Genomic DNA, 19,710 nt, shown 5'->3' with positions numbered 1-19,710 from the left:
ACCCCTTTTGGACTTTTCGAATTTCCCCGTATGAGTTTTGGCCTAAGGAACGCCGCACAAACGTTTCAACGTTTTATGAACAATACCGTTTTACAAGGTCTCGATTTTTTATTTTGTTACTTAGATGACGTCATAATTGCCAGCGAAAATGAGACTTTACATCAAGAACATTTGAAGTTAGTATTCGAACGTTTCAATACATACGGCATATCTATAAACTTAAGCAAGTGTAGCTTCGGACAGTCGCGTATAGAATTCTTAGGTCACGAAGTAAGTGTAGATGGAATTAAACCACTCAAAGACAAGGTCGAGGCCATAGTTAATTTTCCTAAACCCGTTACAGTATCGGATTTAAGACGATTTTTAGGAATGATCAATTTTTATAGACCACATTTACCTCATTTAGCGTCACATCAATGCGAACTCAATAAATATTTAGTAAATTCTAAGAAAAATGATAAATCGAAAATTATTTGGAACAATGTTAGTGATAATGCTTTTGTGCAATGTAAGATAGGACTACAAAATGCCGTCACATTGTCACATCCCCTTTTAGATGTTCCCTTAGCCTTGATGACCGACGCTTCCAATACCTGTATGGGTGCGGTATTGCAACAGCGAGTAAAAGGTAAGTGGATACCCCTAGGATATTTTTCCAAAAAATTTTCGCCTACCGAGCAAAAGTATTCTACTTATGATAGGGAATTACTAGCGATTTTTCAAGCTATTAAATATTTTAGGAAATTGTTTGAAGGCCGTCCTTTAACAATATATACAGATCATAAGCCATTATGTCATGCATTTTCTAAAATAGGTAATGACAGTAAAGAAACGCCTAGAAGGACGCGACAATTACTTTTTATAAGTGAATTTACGGTCGACATACAGCATATTAGCGGTAAAGATAATATTGTAGCCGATACTTTATCGCGCGTAGAAACAATTGTTTGCCCGACTGTACTCGACTTCAACGAACTTGCTGACTCGCAAGCGAAAGACGAGTACTTGATTAATATGACACGTAGTGGGCATAGCGATAATAATGTAAAGTTTAAGAAAATGTATTTACCGACTTGTAAAAAAGGAGTATATTGCGAAGTTTCAAATAATATTATTAGACCTTATTTAACAGAGTATTTTAGAAAAATTGCTTTCGATAGTGTTCACAATTTAAGTCATCCCGGTATACGTACGACTCGTAAGATGGTCACTAAACAATTTTTTTGGCCTAGTATGAATAAAGATATAGGGAAATGGACCAAAGCGTGTGTATCATGTCAAAGGTCGAAGATTTCGCGTCACGTTGTTTCGGATATAGGAAAGTTCCCGGAAGTTTCGCGATTCGAGCATATCCATGTGGATTTAGTTGGTCCATTGCCGACATCTCCACAGGGATTTAGATATTTATTAACAATTATAGATAGATGTACGCGTTGGCCTGAAGCATTTCCCGTTAAAGAAATTACTGCAGACGTCGTTGCTAAGCATATTTATGAAGGATGTATAGTTAGGTATGGTTGTCCCGTCCGTATTACTAGCGATCAAGGACGTCAGTTTGAGTCGAGTCTATTTTTAAAGTTAATGTCATTTTTGGGTATTCATAAAATTCGTACTACACCTTACCACCCACAAAGTAATGGCGCGGTGGAAAGGTGGCATAGATCGTTGAAGGCAGCCCTTATGGCGAGACTGCTTAGTAGTAAAAAAACGTGGTTAGACGAATTACCCACTGTTATGTTAGGATTGAGAGCAGCAATACGAACTGATAGTAATGTTTGTGCCGCAGAATTGGCCTTCGGTAAAACTTTACGTTTGCCTGGCGAGTTCTACGATAGTTCTACAAATGACTGTGATGTAAACGATCCTTATAGTTTGGTAGAGAAAATCCGTGAAACTATATCTCAGTATCGTCCGACGAGAGATAAGACGAACGCAAAGAAAATATTCGTTTATTCCGATTTACAAAGTTGTAGTCACGTTTTTGTTAGAGATGACGCAGTACACAGGTCTCTAAAACCGCCTTATGATGGTCCTTATCAAGTGTTAGAACGTAGTTCTAAAGTTTTTAAAATACAATTTCCGGATAGAGTCGCACGCGTTTCCATTGACAGGTTAAAGCCAGCCTTTATATTAAAAGATGATGTTACAGTTGAGAACAATATTGTTCCACATAACACATCTTTATCGAAGTCGGTTGAGCATGCGCCACCCATAAGCGTAACTAGGAGCGGTCGCGTAATCCGACGACCCGTGCGATTTGCGATATAGTACTTTCACACAGTATTTAGCTATTGTCTTTAATTCGAAGTATTATCTGTATTGTAGGTATGTAATTCAATTTGTTATACTTGTGTGTTATATACATTTTTGTTAGAATGTAAGTTCATATTTTTTTACATGTAGCTTTTGCGTCTTATACAAATTTTTATATTAATTGTTCACTATACAACGTTTTGAAATAAAAGTTATTATTGTTTCATATTATTGTTTAATCATTTCATTTTATGTTTTACATAAATATGATTAACATTATATTGTGCATATTTTGCGAAAGAATAAAGTAATACGATAGTTTTGTTTTTACGCATTGAAGATGCTTATTTAGTATTTCCTGTTTTTGTAATAATTAGTACCTATTTACTTAGTAAGTTATATCGGATTACATAGGTAATAATATCGTCACTCATTTAGCATTTTTATTAAACTTGTATTAATTGTAACATATGGATAAATTCTTGTAGTGAATAGTAAGTGTAATCCGATCAATTTTAATTAGGCTAAGCCGTTTAGATGTAAGATCTTATTTTTATTGTTGTGACATTATGAAATATTACGAATTCATATGTGTATTCAGTATTGCATTGTTATCTCATTTGTATTTTACGGCAATTTCTGTGTTTGTCTTTGTATTTTTTGGAGTGTATAATTATTTTTTTTTTTTTGAAAAAGGGGGGAATAATGTAGGGACACACATGTACAATTCGCTGATCGAGCTTTTTGTATATGTGTGCATCCACATTGTTTCCCCGACGCTTTTTAGATTTATTAGAATTTAAAGTCAGTAGTGCATAACGGCTAGCATAAATAACACTTATGTATTGTGAAGAGTAATAAAGCAGTTGAAGGAAAGGTTTTATTATTTGGGGCAACCTACGGGGGCAAAGGCACTACTCAACAAGGAGCATACGAACAAATTGCCTAGTTAAAATCATACTATCTGGGTAATTCTCCTAAAACGCTGTTATTGTCGTTGTTGTTCGCGAAAATAATATCATTATCATTTAAGCTTGCCAAACATTAGTATACACTACCAAAACATACATTGTTTATGTAACAACGAACTGCTTTAGTTTGGCCTAATTGAAATATATTATTCACACACATCCTTTTCTCAGAAATCCTCTTTCGCCCTAATTCCTCGCTTCCAATGTTTATCAACTGACTGAATACGAGGTGACGGATAGACAAATAATAAGTTTGATGAAGCCGCGGCTATTAATATTGAATATTGAAGTGTTGTGGATTTAGGGTCCCCTATACACACGCAATATTGATCCTGTGTTAATGATGAAACTGTCGATTGGGCGAAATAGTTTACGTTATATTTTAGTTATAAGTAATATTTCAATGATTTTAAATTTGAAAATAATCGCTGATTTAGAGATCACATTTCCCTCTCAATTAATTTAGGATCATAACATAGAGAAAAAGTATTCATTTTGATTTATATTTCTCAACAATTTCATTTCAACAATTTTATTTACTCATACCATCTACCTACTACAGAAGTTAAAAACACTAACAATCCCCTCATACAGTATCAAACCGTTGAACAAAACGCCAACATATCTCTACGGAACCAAGCCTCGTCCGATACAGTTCACGCCGCTCATTGCGATGATAGATCACAGATATGGTGTTACATTTTTCATACCCGATCGAACTATTAAGGGGAGGTGCGAGGCGGGTCGTTCGGATAAATTCGCGTGCGTGGCTGTACGTGGCTATACTTACGCTTTTCCAGCTCATTGCCCCGGCCTTATGGCCGTCATTACCGGTCACATATTTATGGCCTAAAAACGCCGTTTTTACATTTCAATCACGGACAAAATTTCGCTGATTCTGACATGCTATTTGTGATATCGCGTCGCGGCACTTTATCACATTGTGACCGATTTTAGTTCGACTGTTTTCAATTGGTCGCGAGCGAATTTATATGCACGCGCTGTATGTGACCGACATTTTTATGTTTGCGTTATCTATGCATAGATTGTGTAATATTTTTAGCTATAACTTGTATCTGTGAATACATTTATGGACAATCATCATGATTATTGACTATTAATGGGGCGAGATAAATTATTAACTGTGCAAGCTATATATTTCTGTTCAATCTGCTGTGATTTTAAATTAAATTAAGAAAGCGCTATTAAAATATTTTTAAGATGTTTCTCAAAGTTTTAACATATAAATTTAGATTGTAATCTTTCATCGGCTATTTAATTTCGCATTAACATACACATGTAGGAGCAAAATATTTAAGCAAAAGTAAATGTTTATGATCCGAAAACCTTTTTATGATAAAAATCATGCCGGTCATCTACGGTCCTTAACACGTCAACCTTTAAAATTAATGAAGCGTAGACATGTCAGTGATTTTAGGCGGGAAAAGTCACTATGTTATGAAAAATAATATCCTTATAGTAAACATTCGTAATATTCAGTGAAATTTGATTGAAATATTTTAATGAAGTTAATTCCTATTAAGTGGGAATTAATAACATGAACTGTGTAGTAGAATCCATAAATGTACACTACGTTTCGTAATAATTCTACAATCCTGTACTTTACAAGGTAATATGTTGTTGTATATCATAGAACTGAAATTATTAATTTATATATAAGGATATTTTTGTCCGGAATGCCGGTTTCGTTTTTTATAGTTTTTTTTTTTAATTTTAATAATATATTTAAAAGGTAATTTAGTATTTTCTTGATAAGGAACTACATTTCATGTTAATCAACATTTCCTTGGTTGCTGATTGTATAGTGTTGTCAATTAATCAAGCATAAGTTGAAAATATGTATAACAATTTATGAAAATTTTGTATTTACTTTTCGTTTGGAACCTCTTTTTCTGCTTTATTTAAATTAAAACACATATATTTTTATATTATACTCACTAGAGACTCGCTTGCCGTTTTTCCTCCACTGTATATCCGGTATGGGCACGCCTCGCGCCGCGCAGTAGAAGGCGGCTATGCCGTTCGCGCGCACTTGTAGGTTGCGGGGCCTTATCGTGATTTCGGGGGGATCTGAGGGCAGACAGACAAAATAATATGATTATTTATTTTAAGTACGTAGATAGATCAAATAAATAAGCAATCATTATATATGTATAATGCAGGTGTAATGACGAGTAGAACTTAAAATTAAATTTTACCAAAAAATTGTTGTAAATATAGGTATATATAGGATTTGCTAAACGATGTCACTGTAAACAAAGAGGAGATAAAAATAATTAGTTTTATGATTAATTATCTTCATATAAAAAGCGTAATTTAAAATACGCAGTGTTCCTTAAAACTAGGGCCATGGAAAGTATGAAGCATTTAAAAATCTGATAAAATATGTAAGACACTTTCACTCCATCGCGTTTGTTACGTCCATGGCGATTGGATGATCTCCCCCATGAATAAATTAGCAAATCTCGAGATATCCCTAACTTTGTTATCCCATCCACAATCCCACTATGCCATATACGACACGAGTATCCAAGGAGCAAATCCAATTGTCTCGAAAAGTTACTTTAAGTGGAACTTTAACAAAATTACTACGTACCACGAGAATTCAGATACCGAATTGTTATTGTGCATTAGTGAAGAACCGCGGTACATTTCCATTACAGTAAGCGAGATTAATGGCATTATCTTGCGGAAAAATGCGCACCGAGCCACGAAACAATTATGTTCCTGGAAGTCGACGAAGACACGTGAATTTCGGGAACTCCGAATCCCTGCATCAAACGAACCCGAACAAAAATGTCTAAAGGGACCCCGGGAGAACGGCGGACATGCGCCGCGGGGAGCGTTTGATTCCTGAACTAGAAAATGAAATCCCATTTAGTTCTCTATACACATTCGGAGCTAATCCCACGGGTAGCGATCGGCTGCGATCAATGTGACATTAATAAACGAACGGGAGTAACGTATTTTCGGAGACTGTCACACAGGAGTTAAAATATTCATAGAGCGGACACCGCAGAGGTCGTGGATGAGATTGCAGATCTAAAAAAGCTGATCGGCTTTGAGCGTTCGCCGGCGAAACAATTCATATCGAGCGGTCCGTACATAATTTTCACCCCTGACCGCAAATAAAAACTCAATCTATATTCGCGACGAGGCGACGTCGCGGCGCGGTTAATGACTGCGTGCTCTTCCAATTATACGTTGATAGGAGTCACTGACTACCCGCGTGGTTGTGATTCGAGTTTGCCTTTGAATCACTTCGGTGGCTGGGGAGAGAGATGACGGATTGCGTATATTTCGCGACGGTGTGAATGGTCACGTTCTGTATGTGCGCGGATCGGAACGGGCGCCGCTACATGTCGACGCACGCATACAAATAAAAGCGGCAGCATTGAGATAATATTAATATGGAGCAGACACCACGAACAAAATCTGTGCGCCAAGCGCGGCGGCGCGGCGCGCGCGAATGACGGCTAGACAGTCATAGATTATGCGATGTCACTGACTCACCGCTATAGAGGCGACACTTTGTTTCATTCTGTCTATTTTATTGGGTGCCACTCCTTACATGCACGTTGACTTGAAATTTTCTTTGTACTTACTTAATATTTATTTTAGGTATAAACTGACTTTACTACGCGGGGCTAACAATATCTGGCATATAATATAGGATGATGTAAATAGTGACGTCATATGGAATAATTTAATTTTTTCGTGTTTTAGGTTCAGTCAGGGCTATGGGAAGTTTTATTCCTTACAAATTGAGCCTTTTTTAGAAAAAAAAAAATAATTTTTCCCTTTCTTCACGGCCCAGACATGGAAACCTTGAATAGAAAAAATATTAATTACTTATCTCTGAACTAGCGGTCCGCCCCGGCTTCGCCCGTGGCACAATATTTCGCAATAAAAAGTAGCCTATGTTCTTTCTCAGGGTCTTAAGATTGTCTGTGCCAAAGGAGAATGCCCATGAAAGTATGGACCACAGTACAGTGTTGCGTCAATGCCAGAGTGGTTTTGGAGGGTTCTTCGATATTCCAAAGATTTTTACCAATTGATTTTTGTGTGATAAAAACAGGGGTTTTCAAGATATTGAGAAAAATGGGAAATAACCTCAAAACTTAAATAACCCCTATTTAGTTAGGTTTATGTGTGATTTAGGTAACATTTTATCGTCCAAAGGTTATTTTTCGATTTACATATTTAATCTATGCGTAGAGCTTATGCTTTCAGACAAAGTCTATCTGTTCATCGGCTAGTGTAGGTAGGCACCAGAAATCTTCCGGGACGGATTTCAAGAAAACCTAAATATATACTTAAAAAATGCCAATTGAGTTTTTATTCGGCTTACATGTTGTTGTTGTTGTTGTTTGAATCATTTTTTCACTACATATTCGAAGAAAGAAACAAATAAGAAATAACTGGTTACCTACCAAGCTATGTCATAATAATATTTTTTTTTTATATATATACATATTTATATTATTTTACTTCACTATCTTTGTTAAAACAACCTATAGTGTATAAACAATACCCTATAGAGTGATTTTATGTTAATTGATTTTTTTTGTAATTCAATGAAAACAATAATCGATATTAATACATTTAGCTATTTACCATAGTAAATGTAATAAGTTACCGCTTGGTTACCGTGGTAACCGGTAATGGACACTAAATGTTATAATAACGGATCTAAACAATTACATGTCTTATTAGATTTTACAAAACATTCCCTGTTCAAAATATATTTTCCGATGGTAAGAAGGCCTCTAAATTGCCGAGATTTTTTTTAATAGTATTGTTGTCTTGATGCATGAGAAAAACCAGTACCAAAAATGGGCATTCTCCTTTCATCAAAATCGGTCCAGTAGTTTATGAGCCAATTACAAGCAAACAAACAAACAAAGTTTTCCTATTTATAATATTAGTGCAGATAAATAAATAATAATTCAATTATACGTTCAAGTCAGTAGCTTATACAATATCAATTAAAAACTTGATTAAAATCAATTAACAAAAAAAAATTGGTGATTGAGTAATTGATTTTCATATTTCATGATTTCACCTTTTTTCAATTAACAACCAGTCTATGCTTTTCTAAATATGTAAAATTATTATTTTATACTATAAAAATATACGCCAGCAAATATTACTAACAACACTTATTTCATGCCCAATGTCATATCTTAAATTTTTAATCTATGACAAAATGTCGCCCGCCAAAAATTTTGCTCTAACTAAGTTTTAAAAATTATTATCTAGTTACTTACTGATGAAAAGTTATTCCTTTGCACTTTTCCGTATTCTTTGTATTATTTGTGCAATATCGTAACACACACGTAGGCATATTTGATGCGTTTCACTTTAAAACAAATAAAAAATGAGCGTGACGTTCGCGCCAAAGAGCGAGCAAGCGACTGAGTGCAGTTACGCCACATGACGTATGTTGAGTGGAACATAAGTGATGTAGGCGGTATCGACTCCATATTAATATTATCTCAATGAGCGGCAGCCATTTTTTACGCTACTCGCGAACCTAGCCAGATTAAATTACGTGGCGCCTAGACGTTGCTATGTGCGAAATTAAATTGCTGCATGGAGCGATTTTGCGCGCCCTGCTTCACAGGTTATATATGTAATAGCTCTGTAGGGCGCTGTGTTCACAAAAAAATTAATACAAGTGATAAGACTTGTCGATTGGACTAATTAATAAAGAAAAACTTTTCTATTCTATTCTATACCTAGGATACAAGCCTTATATCTTTAGAATGTCGTTGGGGTAGTTTGACTTATGTTTATAAAAACTACCGCTCATTTTTATTGTTATTTTTGTTTGATTCTTTTTGTGTTTTTTGATTCTTGTTTGATTGTGCTAATAAATTACTTACTAAACAAATTTCCAGCTTTCAATAGAAACTCGATCATATGCTATTTGAAACATAATCAAATCAAAAACATCCGACACAGAGATAATTTAGCGAACCACAATCACGCACATCATCAGTAACTATTTATTATAATCACTTAAATTCATACTGTGACCGAAAACCAGTGAAATGATAGCAATTTAACGCACACGTAACATCCATTGAGAGCGCAAATCATTTATACATTTTAATATATAAACTATCGATTATTCATTCGTTCTACTATCAAATTATTTTATTGTACGTTCTCGTGATTTTTATTAACTTGTAACTTAATGGATAAAGCTAAAGAGTTTGTATGTTTGTTTTCTTCATCGCACTAATCTCAAAAACTTCAGATCAATTTTGAAAAATAAAAAATGCAATAAATAGATGGCTCGTTTAATGAGGATAAGCTATAGATAGAAATGATCACGCTAAGACTAACAAGAGCGGAAATATGCGACTAAAACCGCGAGAAACAGCTAGAGAATGTACAAAACACGCTTTACTTCTGAATACGACTGATATGATTTATTAGGAAGATCTTCGAACCAAACATTTCAACCAACACAAAGAAAAGTGAATAAAATCAAGTAAGAGCAAGTAAAGCCACACAACATAATTATGTCTGAGTTCTCAAGTGCACTGAATGTACCCGCATATTCTAGACGTCTTGTTATGACACGAGCGCTCTTTCTGTGCAAAATCTGTTAGAAAACGAGCTGAAGGAAGCCCGGATATCGACTACTACCTAGTATATTTGTATTTTGATAACACTAATGATTTCTATTATGCAGAGGACACTAGTTAAACTGCATAACAAATTAGACAAGGAATTATTATATACGTACATACTTACTTTTCTTCTATGAATATACCTATAAAAACTAGTGAAGATATACCTATTATAATCAAGTAAACAATGGCAAGTAGTTTTAAATATTATAAGCTCTATTTTTAGAACAACTTTACCGGTACTATTATTATAGAGTACGGTCAATAGTTTTAACCTATATATTATTTATCCATAGATATGCTATCTGCATCAATTGAAATGAATATAAAATAAAAGAATTTTGTACTAATATAAATTATTCTAAACTCAATTAATATTTTCACGCGTGAACCGTTTGTATAAAATATCCACATTTACTCAACAATCGGCAATAAATAGAACTCAACAAGCGTCGTTTCATTTTAGTTTGCGTTTCGAATATTACAATTTAGCAGTTAATAGCTTTCGATGATAAATATGCAAAAAGTGTATAAACTATTGTTAACGCGTTTTGTTTAAAATTACACTATAGTGGATAAAATTTACAAGTTACGAACGATTAATTTATATCAACCTTTACTAAATTTTTGGCAACAAACGCAAAATGTAAAAAATAACAGTCCTAAAATGTTAAAAATATACGAATAAGTATTGAATTTCTATATCTAAAGAAACAATGTTTCTTGATTTCTGTCGCATGTTCTCTTCATACTCACAAAACTATATAAACTTTATGCATAATGCATTATATGATATGATTCGTTTATCAAATAAGTTGAATTTACTTGAACAACAGAACTAAATGTATCCCATATAAATATTTCACCAACACCATTAGCGAATATTATGAATTTGTTTCGAAGCAATATTCGGTAAATGTGCAACCACCCACTGTATTTATTTATGAGAATAATCTGAACATTCGAGCGAACCTATTTTGGGGTCATGTAGAGATTGAACGAAATTTATTACATTGTCAGGTATTAAACGTGTTATTTAGTGGGTCAATTGGGGAAACCATGTATTTTCAACACGAGTATAACGTGAATACAATATTTAGATACATGCTTGAATATAAACAGCCAAATTTCAGAATACAGTGCAGCATTTGTAATGAAATTAATGGAAAGCTTGTTGCTATCGCTTGTACGTTGTATTATTTAACGAGAAACACATTTTCTAGTTAAATATGAAATGACTGACCGGTTGGCTTGGTTGGTAGTGGCCCCGCCTTCCAAGCCAGAGGTCGTGGGTTCGATTCCCACCCGAGGCAAATATTTGTGTGATGAACATAGATGTTTGCTCTGTGTCTGGGTGTTAATTATCTATATAAGTATTTATTTAAAAATTATATATGTATGTTTATCAGCCATCTGGTTTCCATAACACAAGCGAAAAGCTTACTATGGGATCAGATCGTGCCGTGTGTGAAAATTGTCACGAAATATTTATTTATTTATTTAATATACCTTAGCTTTCATAATCTTCATTCACTTCGTAAATTACGATTACGAATTACGATACGATATTGAAAGGTTTTCCGAGTATTTAAGTAGCTGAGTGCTTCCTGAGCGAGCGTTAGCAAAGAAAAGGCAACTCCTTATTATACAAGATAATATTTGTGCAAAAATTACTTTCATATTAAAGTAGACGCTACTTGACGAGGAAAATCATATTATCCTATCTTAAGGAATTCATTTATAAAAGGAACACCACGTATTACAAAATGATTGGTCGGACATAAACGTATATCTTCTCTTTGGTCTTATGGTTACACCAGTTTTATAATCGTTCCTAAATTGATTTATATTTTCCAATGAATTTATATTCTAAGATACTGAACATTCTGGAACAAGCTAATCGTTAGACGAAAGAGTGAGTAATAAGCCTAATCATAAACATAATCGATGACTTCTTCACAGCACCTGTAACATATTAAACAATATTATGATAATTATTTACTTACGTGTTAAATATTGTATAAAAATATTGGAATCGTTGACTGGCGGGATGCCCACTAAGGGCACCTCAGTGACTATTTTAATATGTGGCGCCTCTGTTTCTTCTAATATTATATCTTCTTCGTCTGTTGTAATAGTTTTTAAATTTTAGCGGTCGAGCGGTTGTCGTATTTTGCGTAATATACATTTTAAAATAAATAAACTTACTTACTAATATCTTAACGTATAATAACACTAAACTATAGACTAATTATGTATTATATTTATGCTTATTCATTGCTAATATAAATAAATAAAATAAAAAAACAACATGAATTAATAGACGTTTGTCATAGTTACCAATTGTAGAGTTGGATAATTTTATACAACGATTTAATAGTATAATATTCCTCCTTAAAATGAAACAAATTTAATCTAGATAAAGCGAATGGCATGAAAAAGAATTATATTGTCCACCACGACGTAATCATTTACCAACTTACAACAATAACCGAAAACGTAACAACTATATTTTCATAATAATGGCGGCCATTTATTTCCTTACACAGACCATTCAACATAACTCAAACAAACGTCTATCCGCACATCGTCGGTGCGGTAAATAAATCATTCGCATCGTTATTATCGAGAAGTCCGATATAATATCGATACAATAAATAAACATCGATTATTGCGAGATATACGTACACGATTTTTCATACGCTCCCATTGAATGAGGCGCGATAAAAATTGGATAATGTGCGTCTTACCGAAATGAGTATATCTCTGTATTGTGGTCCGGGGTGAGTAATAAAGGGGTCGGGCTATTGTAATATTATGTGGGGTAATATTCTGAATGCGCTTCAGTCTATATGGAAATCTTGGACGTGAGAGTAAAGTTGAATAGTTTTAAAAATTGCTAACATCCTTCCGCGCTGTTCGTTCGCTGTTTCATGTGAGGAAATATCTTGTTCGTGATTATGGGTTTGCTATATTATGAGACGTAAATAGGGACATTGAAATGAGCTTATTAGCATCGAATACTTTGTATGTATTAGGTGATTAGAAATTTAGAACTCACTATCAAGTATTTTCTACTGGTAAGTAGTTCTTATACTACCTCAGATACTTTTTATAATTAATTAAAGGAAATGGTAAAATATTAAGTTAATCTACATATCTGTATATGGTTGTGAAGTTTAATGAAACAAATGAGAAATATTTATAAACTGCACGAGCTAGCGAAGTTTTTTCAGTCATCACTAACTATATAAAATTTCACTCGACATTAAAAATGTCTTCTTCCATTAACATTCAAAGGGTTGTCGATCCACATTAATTTATATTGACACCGCGCTAAACCCGTCAATAATGATGTATATCTATGTATTATTAAAAGTTAAATTAACCATGGCGACCCATTGCTCACTGGTATTGAAACACAAAAAGCAGTGTCCAATCTGAGTGAGGGCTGTATGGCGCTCCCTGTCAAGTATCCGACGAAGGCCACTAATGAATGACGGTAAAAATAAACAACGGACGAACAATACCGCGCAAACAATGCGGTCGACTCAAAGGAAACGTCTGGTGTGAAAAAAAAAAGTTGTGAAAGTGGAAAAATTGTCTAGAAACAAGCAAGACAATACAAATTGCGTTCGTCTAAATTGTTAGAGACATGCGTTGCGGTCGCGTCGGTGAAGCGTGTACGGCCTCTGCGGCGGGCGGACGGAAAATAGGATTATAAACCTCATTTTAAATGCCGCTTTCGAATAACTTGAGGGTAAACAACACTGCTTATTTATAAATTTGTCGGTTTTTAATATTAAGGTACGCTACGTCAGAACGTGGAGTAATTAATCCTTTAAGTTATATGCTTCGGAGAACTCAAAAAGTGATCTATGAAATTGCATGAAAACTAGATGTCTAAAACGAAAACTGCACTCATAATGAAAATATTTGTCAAAGCAGCCCTAAATAAATACAAAAATGCTATTTTAATCTGACCCCCGTGTGACCCAAAGTCACAATTTATAAAATACAGAACGAAATACTCGAATAGGGAGGAAAAACATTGCAAAAACTATATCCTTCTTTGTGTTAATAGTTCGAATTACGTTTTAGTCTTTTTCGGGAACAGAGGATTTAGTTCCGGGAATTGTTTATGGACACAAATACATGTGGACTTAGTTTTTTTAGGACGCGATATATTTCTATTTAGTAACAATGTGTTTGTATGTTGGATGTGTTAATTGTACAAAGTTGAAATTGAAGCATTAAGATTTATCATTGTTATTTATTTAGCTGTTTATGTAAGAGTTGTTGTTGTACGTTTTCAATATGTTCAACGACAATTCAAAAGCTTTCCACTTTATTATTTTTAATATTCCATTTTCATTAATTGGCTCAAAGGGAATTTCGGATGACAATAACTAATTTCCTGCCAATAAAATTTCCAAATGTACTACAGGCATAAAGGTGTCAATACGTCACGGAGCAAACTATATTTATTGGGAATTAGAAGAAAAAATGTCTCTCCCCGACGACAATTTGTCGAGCCTCCTGCTGTAATAGCCCGAATTAATATAAGCCTCGTTTTTGTTAATATTGTAGTAAATATATTTCCCCGGATATTGTGATTAATTACGAGCAATTTAGAACGTTCGAGAAGAATTGTCTCTACGGGGAAATAACTAATATACCTATGTGAATATAACATTGTTTTTCTTAACAGTTCATTCACAAATCTTTTATTTAAACTAATGAGAAAGTATTGTATGCTACCTTCAAGCTTTAGGTAGGCACACAATTTTAAAATAAACTAATCGCTTTACAGCCGTGGTTAGATCATCTCCTGTTATTACCATGTTTTTCTATACAAAAGCACACAACTGATTTATTTCCTAATAAACATTAGATTGCATGGAACTTTCCAGTGCATGTGTGATACGTTAATATGACAGTTATAGTGGATAACTAGTTACAAACTGCACGGTAACTAAATAATAAGGTTGTGGCAGTATCTAACTCTGAATAGTGCAATGACGTATGCAGTTATTCAACATGACGTCTGTACAACGAATAAAAATGTAAATGTATAGATAATAACAAGAAGCTTATATCTAATACACTGGAGATTGCATTATGACCATTAATTTGTAACAAGAAAATATGACGTTGAATGACGCCTGTATGTTTTTTTATCCCTTTCACACCAATTTGCCAAGTTAGGTGTGAAAGGGATAAAAAACATACAGGCGTCATTCAACGTCATATTTTCTTGTTACAAGTTAATGGTCATAGTGCAATCTCCAGTGTATTAGATATAAGCTTCTTGGATAATAATGTATAGAGGTATTTACATTATCTGTGGCAACTAAAGTAATGTTTCAATGATACGTTATAAGCACTTGCATGGATTTCAACTGCATTATGATCTTTATATTGTGAAAGTGGAAATATAAATGACATTTAATTTCTTTTCATTTTAATGAACCTGGCAAAATCAACTGCTTACAGATATTACAAAAGTTAACATAGTTGTGTGTGTATTAATAAAAAAAAACTGATTCTATTAGTTAAATTTTAAACAAACAAGCTTTAAATAAATGCAAGAAAACATCACAGTGCGCAACACTGCCTCACATTTATCACTGAGCAGGCGTTACTAACAATTTTACAATATCCCAGTGACGTCAATACGTCCAATAATAGTGATAACACATGACCTAAAGGCAATCGCATCGGATTAACATTCAATCGGCGGCAAAAACCGCAACAAAGCCGATAAGCCACTTCGCCCAATTAGTGGACATATAACAATAATTATTTTAACGTTTATATCAAATAGTTTATCAATGCATTCTATATAATTTTAACATTTTACGTGTATTTCGGTGGGTCAATATAATGTAATTAATAATTTTTCGTATATTTACGGTCAAAATTTTATGAATTTGTTCTATCAACTAACGTTGGCTATAACATAGTGCAACATAACCAAATGTTCTGTTGTAAGATATTGGTGGTATGGTTTATTGAAACGACTTACTAACATATTATAAATGTCATAAAGAATCTATAAGGAATGTTTATCGATCCCACACAGTTTAATGCAAAAGTTAAGTCACGAATTTACAATCACATCTAGTTGTACTATTATTAAATACTCCTCCTCTAAAACTATTGATTAAAACGCTATCCTTGACTGTGAAACAGGGCTTAAACATATAATTTGAATATTTCCAAGACTGTCTTACATTAATATCTGCATATGCATAACGTACTATCATGTTACTGTACTCTCTCAACAACGCAGTCGAAACTCCCAACTCCGTAGTACTTTTACGTGGCGTCTCTGCGCATATTTCATGTAAAATATGCAAGAAATTTAACGTAGCACAGAACACACCGGGCGAAATGTTTGATGGCGGATTTACAAAAGAATTCGTTCAAAGATTGCGTCGTAAATCCACGGCATCGTATGGAACTAATAGAGCCTTCCTTAGGGGCCATTAACCACGGACTAAAGCCCCCGCCGACTCATCGTACTACACATCGACACTGAGACATTTTACTCAGCCGTTGAATTTTGGAAGTGAGGTGTTGAGACGGGGGTTATTCTATTGGTAAAATATGTTATACGTAAGTGGAAAATGGTATTTTTTAGGAACTATTCTTCGAAGTGACTAGCTCTACGGTAACACTAGATACAAGAGTAGTTTCATGATGCATGATATACAGTGAACATGTATAACTAGGCACTTGGATATAAAATATGCTGTTATGTAATTGAGAAAATTTATAACCCTGCTCATGTATCATAATAGAGTAAGGGCCGATTTTTCAATGCCCAGATAAAGAGTCTAATAACTACCCCTCGAATAAATTTATTCAATTGCTTATCTAACTCATAACGGCTCGCCTATTTTTCAATCGTGATTTATTTGATGAATAACTATCTGACCAAATATTTCCATATTGGCAGCTCTGCTCTTGGAGTGGCGAAACAAACATATTAAATTAGTCAGGTTAGAGCGGGATAGAGTCAACTTGCAATATGTCAACAACCGTCATTATGACTCACGTCAGGAGTGCATTTTAAGTTTATCTTGTGTTCTATGATTGTTGATTATTGTTTTGATTCGAGTAAAGAGTTTTGATTAAATTTGTGTTAAAATTTATATATTTTACGATGGAAACGACATAAAGGCAGCGTCCGGCAAATTTTCAATGGCATGATCATCAGTACTATCAAAAACATCAATTTCAATATGATTTTAATTGATAATTATTTTATAGAAAGAGGCTTTATTGTAAAAACTCTACGCTCTATGTTATTAGATACGAAAATATCCCAAATTTGACGCGTCAGTTGTCAACTCAAACGTCTAATCGTCGAATAGCACGCTATCTGGCCGTTGGAGCAGCAGATAGATTTATTCCTCAAATAACGTAGTTATTCGATAGATAAGTCCTATTCGTCTATTGAAAAATTGAATATTTTGTTAACTGAAGAATAAAGTCTATCTAGCTGTTTATCTGGGCATTGAAAAATCGGCCCTAAATAAAACAACGTAGCAAATGTGGTTACCGGTAGATAGGTATTGACTAAGAACTGTTCCTCTGATCACGTAACATTGAAAAGCCCTTAATCTCTAAAACGAAGCATTCAAATTCTATGGCCGTCTTATTGATCCGTGTTATAAAACGAACACGTGTGAGTTTCGAATAAAAACTTCAACAATTACTTTCGTTAATTAACTTAATGGTATGCTTTCGTCTTAATAAAAAATTCACAGCGCGGGGCATAAAAGTGTGAGAGCATAACAAAAGCTTTTGTGGCCGTCTTGTGAATATATAACTCATATTATTACAATAATAATATGGAAAGAGATTGAAACGTAAGAGCATTCCGGCGGTTTGCAGCCGTGTCTCGGTTTATGGCACATAAAACAACGGATGTTGCACGCAGCAATGCATCTTATACGATGAAAGCACTAACGAAATTATATAATTTATGGATTCGATTTATTCTTGGAAACAATGGTCAGTGGGAAAACAAACCGCGTTACGAATTTTTATTGTATTATTAACGGAAAATATGAATAGAAACGTAATTTAATTCAAACGTGCAAATTATATTGAATAATTTAATTTTAAAGCAATACGAATGTAATAATTGAAATACAACTATAATATTTATTATATTAGCATTTAAATTTGTAATTTTACATTTATATTGATATTCAAAAGACGAGTTATTGTAATTAGTGTTTATTAAAGCGATGAATGCGAATAGCCAAATCGCATACCATTCAACCATTACTTTTGACCTATTCAACATTAATTTTCAATTCATACTGTCATTGTTTTTTTTCAACAATTAGGTTGCTTACAAAAGTGTAATTACGAATCTTTCTATAGTCATACATTTCAATACAATTATTCATATAGGACAGTTAGCTGTTGTGTATAAAATGATTTCAACTTTTTATATCTTCCATTTTACATTATGAAAATGGAATAATGTAATATAACTCGTTGCACATCAACATTACACCGGTCCCCGCTACGCTGAAACGTTCGTAAAACATTTTAATATATTCACATCAAAATGCACTCGAGTAAAAGCATTATTTGCATTTACTTTTTTATGGACAATGTTTATGAAAACTGCGAATGTACAACGGTGAGAAAATAAACTTGTAGCGGCCGAGTGGCAATTTTAATCGTGTAAGAATAACGTATGATTGTTATTTTTACTTGAAATAACATAACTAATTAATTAATATACCTTTTAATTGATATAACATCGTCTATAATTTTTTCAATGAAACTGATTAAAGGAACAACTGATAAGTTATTTTCGAATGCATTTTCGATGTTTTGTTGACAAAAATTGCTTTAAAAGGCAAATAGTTATATTATAGTTTCCTTATTTATAAAAAGTCGAAGCATTTTAATATTAAGGTATACAATAGAAGCAATGAATAAGCATCACATACAATTTTATAAAACTTGAAGAGTATATATAGTTTATTATCTACGATACTTAAAATAAACATATTTCTAAGTAGAACGAACTGACGATCATCATTTACATTTTAAATCTGAACTCGATATATTATGTTCATCCTTCCCACACATAAAGGGCAACCGGGCGATACTCTAGTATAACAAAAAAACAACCAAGTAAATAATTATCTAAAAAATCCTAATAGTTCCGTAATTATGTGGCAGCTGTCTCTTACCGGTTTCTCTTATCTCAGAGTCTTTAAGCCTTCATAACAAAAACCTAATTAGCGCGCACTTTGTTTATTTAAGAAAACAACGGACAATTAACTTTGTGGGATTCAGCGATGAATATAAAGAGGTTTTAATACCATAGTTTGTAGAAATAATACGCAAGATATCAACGTTTTAAACCAATAGGTGTGTAAATGATTATTGTTCTTTTTAAAAATAAATATTGAAACATACATATGATTTCGAATTTAAATACCTACCTACCTATAGATTACTTTTACGAGTTTTCTTTTTTTAAAACCTGAGCAATAGCTTTCAAATAACTCGTGTGCCTACTAATAAGATAAACAAATACAACATTGCAATACCAAATATTCAATGAAATTCCTTATTCTATTACAATTGGCAAAAACATTTAATATCACTATCATCTAATAACATATTCAAAGACTTAGAACGTTTTTATAAACTTAGGACATCAGAAACACAAAGCCGTCTTTGATAACATATCATCAGTACGTCTAGACAACATTGAAATGTTAAAGAACAAAGAATATCAAGTGAATGTGTGAATGAATAAAAAATAAGCCCCCCCG

General features: G+C 33.4%; 1 protein-coding gene across 5 annotated transcripts in view; it reads right to left on the bottom strand.

Annotated features, from left to right (window-relative positions):
* Positions 1-19,710, bottom strand: part of LOC123694220 (tyrosine-protein phosphatase Lar) — a 323,834-nt gene that overhangs the window by 88,398 nt on the left and 215,726 nt on the right. For all 5 annotated transcript variants that reach the window (XM_045639590.1, XM_045639594.1, XM_045639591.1 and 2 more), the window contains exon 4: positions 5,184-5,315. In XM_045639590.1, coding sequence (XP_045495546.1) covers positions 5,184-5,315 — 132 coding nt within the window. The remainder of the gene's footprint in view (positions 1-5,183; positions 5,316-19,710) is intronic.

Source organism: Colias croceus, chromosome 9, assembly GCF_905220415.1.
Source record: "Colias croceus chromosome 9, ilColCroc2.1".
NCBI classification, from domain to species: domain Eukaryota; kingdom Metazoa; phylum Arthropoda; class Insecta; order Lepidoptera; family Pieridae; genus Colias; species Colias croceus.
The sequence above is the reverse complement of the archived record's forward strand: the minus strand, read 5'-3'. Positions and strand labels throughout refer to the sequence as shown.